The following is a 7,623-nucleotide window of genomic DNA, read 5'->3' as shown; positions in this document are numbered from 1 at the left end:
ATGATAGAAACAGCTATGTAATCTAGGGCAGGACTTAACTCCTCTGGGCTTAATTTCCTCATCTATAAAATGAGGATAATGACAGCACTTACCTATAAGACTGTGGTGACAAATGAACTGTTAATTGTAAGTAGTTTAGAACAATCCCTGGCACATAGCAAGTGCTAATATATAACTGATGATGACATACTGATGATTAAGATAAAATTAGACATGTGTCTGTATAAAACTTTTACTAAGAAGAAGGAAAAAATAAAAAGATGACCTGCAGGCTACTTTGTGGATAACAGATTTCAGAGGGCAAGGATGAAAACAGGAAGATTAGTGAGGAGGCTTCTGCCAATGGGCCCAGTAAGTGATAATGGAGGCTCAGACCTAGCTCATTATCTCCTGTGTGCCAGACACTGTGTGAAGCACATATGACCTGGCTCAGATACTCCCCCATTTTCTGTGAACAATCCTGTGGTCCTCCCTCTTGTCGGTTGAGGAAACTGAGTCCCAGAGATACTAAGTAACTTGCCCAAGGTCACACAGGTTCCCAAGATCAGATCTTTAACTTCTATCCAATAATACTTTGTTTATTTGGTATACCACAGAACTTCTGGAAAGTATCTGAGGGTCCTTATTCCAAAACAATTAAAAACAAGGCAAAAGATTTTTTTTTGGCTAGGAATATATATGGAGCTTCCTAACAGACAAAGCAAAGAGAGAAAGCAGAGAAGTAACTCAGGTCTCTTGCACTCTTAAGGATTTGCACCTCCTAGATACAAAACTTGTCAACTCTGAATGCATCAGAAGGTGGAAAATAGGAGGATCTGGACCTTTAGGGCCCATGTTATTCTGGCCTCTTCCAGCCTGTAAACATAATGTCTCTACCACCTTGTACTTATACATACATACACACACCCCTACATAGAGAGGAAAATCCTACAGAGTTGGTGGGTCTTGGAATTCAGTGACTGCCAGATCCAAAAATGTCCCTGAACTAGTGATACAGACCTACAGAAACTGTCCCAGGATTCAGAGTGCATATCCACAAACTATGTGAGACCAATTTTTCTGCTATGGAGCTAGGATGCCCACTCTCTGTCCTAGGCATCCTCTACCATCAGTCCTTATGGGTACAAATTCATTCAGTAGCCTAAGCACCGGATAGCTAGGTGAAGGGGTGTGGAAATGTGACAGCTAGCTGGTCCCACCACAGAATCTGCACCATGTGACACTCACTCAAAGCCCCCGCCCTGCCTCACTGGTGAGTCATTACAATTGCTCTTAAGATACATTTTTCTCAAAACCATTGCTATTGTGAGTGGTCATTTTGGACCATGAGGTAGCAGGTGAGTTTGGCAGAGGTACAGCACAGGAGCAGCCAGCTCTTTGGTGATCTTGGAGCTGCCGCTCTAGCCCTCAACTGCCTGCCTCCAAGAGAATGATCACTTTCCATCCTGTTCCATCCATTTAGAGTGGTGTTTGTATGTGCAGCCAAACTGAATCCTGAACAATATATCAGACTTTTCTGTCTTGACAGATGTGTCACTAAACAGAGACACATGGGACCTGTGGGGGCAGGAGGGGTGAATAATGATGAAGGACAAATTGGGAATGAAAGGGTGAGGAGAGACAAAGGATGATGGCAGGGAGATGAATGAGCAGTAGAGTGGAGTAAATGTGGGTAGTGTGGGGCATGAGGGAATGACTATGCATTCAATTTTGAATCAATTTGAATCAATTTATGGATGACACTGAGTAAATGATGGAAAAATGAGGTACCATCTAAGGGACAAAAAGTGAAATTGGAAGGGGACTGTGAGTGAATGGGGCAATGAAAGGTGGTGAATGTGAATGGGGTTGATAAAGCAAGAGTGTGCAAGTTGATATGAGTACCAAGGATTGAAGTGTACATGAATGACAGTCTATGGGGCACAGTATGAGTAAAAAGAGGCTAATTCAGGGGAAAAGTAGCAGAGAATGAAAGTCATGTGAGGCACAGAAGGAAGAATGGGGTGCACAAGGGAGAGAATAAAATGAAATGGAAATGAATATGTGGTAGAATGTAAATAAGTGAATTGGGTCGAGTTTGTTTGAGTGAGGATACCATGAGGAAGGAAACTGGCCAGAGGTGAATGAGAGGCAGACTGGGATTCAGTTGAGTTCAGTCGCTCAGTCGTGTTCAACTCTTTGCAACCCCACGGAGCGTAGCACACCAGGCCTCCTTGTCCATCACCAACTCCCGGAGTTTACCCAAACTCATGTCCATTGAATCGGTGATGCCATCCAACCATCTCATCCTCTGTCGTCCCCTTCTCCTCCTGCCCTCAATCTTTCCCATCATCAGGGTCTTTTCAAATGAGTCAGCTTTTTGCATCAGGTGGGCAAAGTACTGAAGTTTCAGCTTCAACATCAGTGCTTCCAATGAACACTCAGGACTGATCCCCTTTAGGATGGACTGGTTGGATCTCCTTGCAGTCCAAGGGACACTCAAGAGTCTTCTCCAACACCACAGTTCGAAAGCACCAATTCTTCGGCACTCAGCTTCCTTTATAGTCCAACTCTCACATCCATACATGACTACTGGTAAAACCATAGCCTTGACTAGATGGACCTTTGTTGGCAAAGTAATGTCTCTGCTTTTGAATATGCTATCCAGGTTGGTCATAACTTTTCTTCCAAGGAGTAAGCGTCTTTTAATTTCATGCCTGCAGTCACTATCTGCAGTGATTTTGGAGCCCCCCCCAAAATAAAGTCAGCCACTGTTTCCCCATCTATTTGCCATGAAGTGACGGGACCAGATGCCATGATCTTTGTTTTCTGAATGTTGAGCTTTAAGCCAACTTTTTCACTCTCCTCCTTCACTTTCATCAAGAGGCTCTTTGGTTCTTCTTCACTTTCTGCCATAAGGGTGGTGTCATCTGCATATCTGAGGTTATTGATATTTCTCCGAGCAATCTTGATTCCAGCTTGTGCTTCTCCCAGCCCAGCGTTTCTCATGATGTACTCTGCATATAAGTTCAATAAACAGGGTGACAATATACAGTCTTGACGTACTCCGTTTCCTATTTGGAACCAGTCTGTTGTTCCATGTCCAGTTCTAACTGTTGCTTCTTAACCTGCATACAGATTTCTCAAGTGGCAGGTCAGGTGATCTGGTATTCCCATCTCTTTCAGAATTTTCCACAGTTTATTGTGATCCACACAGTCAAAGGCTTTGGCATAGTCAGTAAAGCAGAAATAGATGTTTTTCTGGAACTCTCTTGCTTTTTCGATGATCCAGCAGATGTTGGCAATTTGATCTCTGGTTCCTCTGCCTTTTCTAAAACCAGCTTGAACATCTGGAAGTTCAAGATTCATGTATTGTTGAAGTCTGGCTTGGAGAATTTTGAGCATTACTTTACTAGCATGTGAGATGAGTGCAATTGTATGGTAGTTTGAGCATTCTTTGACATTGCCTTTCTTTGGGATTGGACTGAAAACTGACCTTTTCCAGTCCTGTGGCCACTGCTGAGTTTTCCAAATTTGCTGGCATATTAGATTAGATTGGACTGACTGGAATAATGCAGGATAGCATTCCAGTAATGGGTAGGGATCCCAGTGAGAATCAGCCCAGGTGAATGAGCTGAAGCATGTATGTGAATGGAGGTGAAGATGGTCAGAGTGATAGAGGATGGAATTAAAGAGCAGAAGAAGGTGAAGAACTGGCTATTATACAGCAAAAGGAGAGAGGGTGCAGGTCACTTGGCCCAAGGTGAGTAAAGTGGGGGAAATGAGGCCCAATATGAGTAAAAAGTGGTATATCTGAGACAGAGTATGACTCAATGAGGGTACTATGGGATGAAGTGGGAGCAACTCAACATGAATCAGGAGCAGAACAAGAGTGATGAGTGGAAACAGGAGTTACATTGGGAGGGACTTTAAATGAATGAGATAATGAGAGGCAGTATGCAAGTAAATGGAGGCAGTGAGGATAGAGGCAGCGAAAAATGAGAAAGAACAGAAGGGATCAAGCATAGAGTGAGTATGTGTGGATACCTTGGGCTAGTGTTTGAGAGTAATACAGTTCCAGGAAATTCAAGTAATATGGGGGCAGCCCTTGGGAAAATAGAAGTGAAGAAGGGGCAGAAAGAGAGTGAATGAGGCGGGAATGAGAGCCAGAGTCAATGAATAAAGCTGAAGGATGGGCCACATGAGAGTGGGTGGGAGTCATCTGATGCAGCATCAGGCAGTGAAGGTTAAAGTAGGAAATGAGAGTCTGAGTGGGATTGAAAGGAGGTGGAGAAGGAAAGCGTGTGAGAGAGCTTGGGTTATAGCAAGTAGAGGGTTACGGAATTACAGTAACACAAGGCCCAGCGTGAATGAATATAAGTGGATACAAGACAGTGTAAGGGGACAAGGGAATAAAAGGTAGAATGAGAATGGGGGTGAAAAGGCAGTAGAGTGAACATGCATATGTAATATATAATGTGGGGCAGAGTCTGATTAAACGGGTGTAATGTAGGGCAGATTCCAGTAAATGAGGGTGGAACAGAGCACATTAAATGAAGAGAGGTGAAGGAGGTGCTGAGAATGAGTAAAGGGAGGTAATGTGGAGCAGAGGGTGAGGGCACAGTAGTCATATTTTATAGGGCATGAGGAATCTGAGGTAGTAGTAGGCATGGTGCAGTAACTAGAGCCGGCTACTCAGCAGAGCGGGGGAAATGGAGGTGACCAAGTGGTGGAGCATGATTAATGGGAGTAGAGTGGGACAGTGTTAAGGAACATCGGGGAATATGTGCTGAGTCTGAGGTCTAGCACTTGGGTCCTGTCAGTCCCTTGGGTGTTCCAAGCCCCTCTCTCCCTGCATCCCTTTCTGACATCTCTGGGTTTCTCCCTGTCCCTGTCTCCTTCCACCTCTGTGCATATATCAGTATCTTTCTTTTTTCTTTGTGTGTGTCTTTAAGAGAGCTGGCACAGGGGAAGATGGTGAGATGCCCAAACCTCTCTCTGGCCTCTGTGTTCTAGAATCTATCACCTAGCTCTTTGCTCATAAAGCCCAGAGTTCCAGTAACCCCTAGTTCTGCATACTGCAGGGTAAGTCTGGAGCAGGGGAGTAAGTTAGGAAGACTTGTGGCTGTCATAATGCAGGTCTCAGGCACTATTGTGGTGATCCTCATGGCTGCCAATGTGGAGGCCAAGATCTACGAACGCTGTGACCTGGCAAAGAAGCTGGAAGCGGCAGGCCTCAATGGCTTCAACGGCTATACCATTGGAGACTGTGAGACCCCAGTTGCCCCAAATCCTACCCATGCAGTGAGCTGCCCACCACACTCAAACCCAGACCCCACCCCCTTGCTATTTGTTGTCTCCCCAGGCTAGGGAATGATCCTCTTGGTCACCCTCTGACTGTTATGAGTAGTTTAACTCTAGTTTCATCATCATTGCCTTCCCAACCATTTACCCTCATCTCTACTAACACCACCGTCATTACCATCAATGTCACCACTGCTTAAATCACCATGAATGCCATCACCACTGCCATTACTGACACCTTTCCAGAATCACCAACATCACCACCACCACCAAACCAAGATCATCACCCCCACAACTGAGAGGAAAACCATGCCTGCCCCATTCCCTCCTCCTACCCTCTTCCCTCTTCCCAGGACTCATGCCTCTCTGCTACCTTTTCCCTCCCTGCTCCAGGGCTGTGCATGGCACACTATGAGAGTGGCTTTGACACTTCCTTCATGAACCACAATCCTGATGGCAGCAGTGAATATGGCATTTTTCAGCTGAATTCCGCCTGGTGGTGTTACAATGGTGTGACACCCAGTGAGAACCTCTGCCACATGGATTGTCATGGTGAGGCCTGGCACCACTCCCCAACATGCAGAGGGCAAGACTGTCTAAGCCATAATCTTGAGTAACAAGCAGAAGAACTATAGGGAAAGGAGCAGAGTTGCCTGGAGTGCTGCAGATGCCAACCAGCCTGTATCCTTACCCAGACTGCCTTGAGGTGCTGTCTAGGTCAGGAGGACTCAGAGCTCCCAACCCTCACCTAGAATGGAGGCTGCCATTTTCTAGGACTAGGAATCAGGAGGGGGAAACTGTTCTGACTTGGGATTGGGGTTGTCCAGGCCTGGAGGGAAGAAGCTGCTATCTGTCTGTAGGAACAGAAACAAGGTACCTCTGTGCAGAAAGGAGAGAATTTTCCAGACAAGAGTGTTGTATTGTTAAGGACAAAACTGAAGTTCAGGGTTGGCCAAAATGGAGACTGAGGTTATCTGGGACCAGCCCAAATGGAGGTTGAAGCTGTCCAAGTCCTGCCACAGTGACAGAAGAGGTTACCCAGGACTTGTCCACTTGAAGGTTGAGGTCATCCAGGACTAGTCAACATGGTTGTTGAGATCATTAACTAGTCAGAATTACAGTTAAAGTCGTCCTCGTCCAGCCACCATAGCAGTTGAGATCATTTAGGACCAGGCACCATGGTAGCTGCAGCTGAACAAGACTACTCAACATGGAGACTGAGGTCACTCGTAGCCAGTAAGAATGGGTGTTGAGGTTATCCAGGACCTGACAACATAGTGTTTGAAGTCCCCAGGACTGGCCAACCTTGCAGTTGAGTGGTTTCCTAACAAGCCAACATCCACTGCAGTTGAGATCATTCATAACCACACAAAATGACAGACAGTTGAAGTCATACAGAATTGGCCAACATGGAGTCTGAGGTTGTCCAGGACCAGTCAATATGGTGGGTGAGGTCATATATAACCAGCCAACATGACAGTCAAAATCACCTAGGATCAGTCAATGGGTTAAGGTTCTATAGAACCAGTCAACATGGTAGTTGATCTAATTCATAACAGGCTGATAAGTAAATTAAGGTCATCTAGAATCAGGCAATATAGTGGTTGAAGATATTCAGGTACCAAGAAACCTAGAACCCCTGGTCCCTTCATATACTGTCACCCTGTTCCTAGTACTCCAGATCACTCTGTCACCTCTTCCCTTTAGAACTGCTCAACCGCCATATTCTGGATGACATCATGTGTGCCAAGAAGGTAGTGTCCTCAGAGAATGGCATGAGTGCTTGGTACGTTCATGGGGATGGCTTGGACCCTGGGTAGCTGGGATAGTGCCACTGTCACCCCATCAGCCTGTCCACTTCATCCTCCCTCTCTCCCTTCATTTCCCAGGGATTCTTGGAACCAACACTGTTATGGCCATGATTTATCTGAATGGCTCAGGGGATGTCATATGAACGCAAAACCTAACAAAAAAGTTATTTCATGAGTCAGCTTCCCAGGAATGGAGATTTTATTTTCCTTTTCTGTTCTTTCTTCTGTGGATATAATAAAGGATGATATCTATAAACAATGCAAACAACCTCTGATGTCTGGCTTTCTTCATTTTTCCAGCGCTTGAAGGTGCCCCCTATTCAATCACTCCCTCCATATATTCAAAGCTCTTATCAGGGGACATGAGATCACTTGGGGTGGGGCTGGAAGATAATGCAGTGATTAAGAATATAGGTTCTCCTGGGTTCAGATACCATCTCTACCACTTACTAGCTGGGTTGCCTTGTGTAAGGCACTTAATTTCTTTGTGCCTCTGTTTCCTCATCTGCAAAACGAGGATGATAGTGGT

At 45.3% G+C, this 7,623-nt stretch overlaps 1 protein-coding gene across 1 annotated transcript; it reads left to right on the top strand.

Annotated features, from left to right (window-relative positions):
• Positions 1–4,836: 4,836 nt before the first annotated feature.
• Positions 4,837–7,362, top strand: LOC138929929 (sperm acrosome-associated protein 5). The gene is made up of 4 exons (XM_070289596.1): positions 4,837–5,248; positions 5,677–5,835; positions 6,991–7,069; positions 7,173–7,362. The coding sequence occupies exons 1-4, from the start codon at positions 5,113–5,115 to the stop codon at positions 7,267–7,269; spliced, it is 471 nt and encodes a 156-aa protein (XP_070145697.1). The 5' UTR covers positions 4,837–5,112; the 3' UTR covers positions 7,270–7,362.
• The last annotated feature ends 261 nt before the right edge of the window (positions 7,363–7,623 follow it).

This window comes from Ovis canadensis, chromosome X (assembly GCF_042477335.2).
Source record: "Ovis canadensis isolate MfBH-ARS-UI-01 breed Bighorn chromosome X, ARS-UI_OviCan_v2, whole genome shotgun sequence".
Lineage (NCBI taxonomy): Eukaryota > Metazoa > Chordata > Mammalia > Artiodactyla > Bovidae > Ovis > Ovis canadensis.
This window is presented reverse-complemented; position numbering and strand designations above follow the sequence as displayed.

Coding starts and splice junctions, on each gene's coding strand:
- LOC138929929 (XM_070289596.1), top strand. CDS start 5,113: ATGCAGGTCTCAGGCACTATTGTGGTGATCCTCATGGCTGCCAATGTG. Junction 5,836..6,990: donor CTGCCACATGGATTGTCATG/GTGAGGCCTGGC, acceptor TCTTCCCTTTAG/AACTGCTCAACCGCCATATT. Junction 7,070..7,172: donor GAGAATGGCATGAGTGCTTG/GTACGTTCATGG, acceptor TTCATTTCCCAG/GGATTCTTGGAACCAACACT.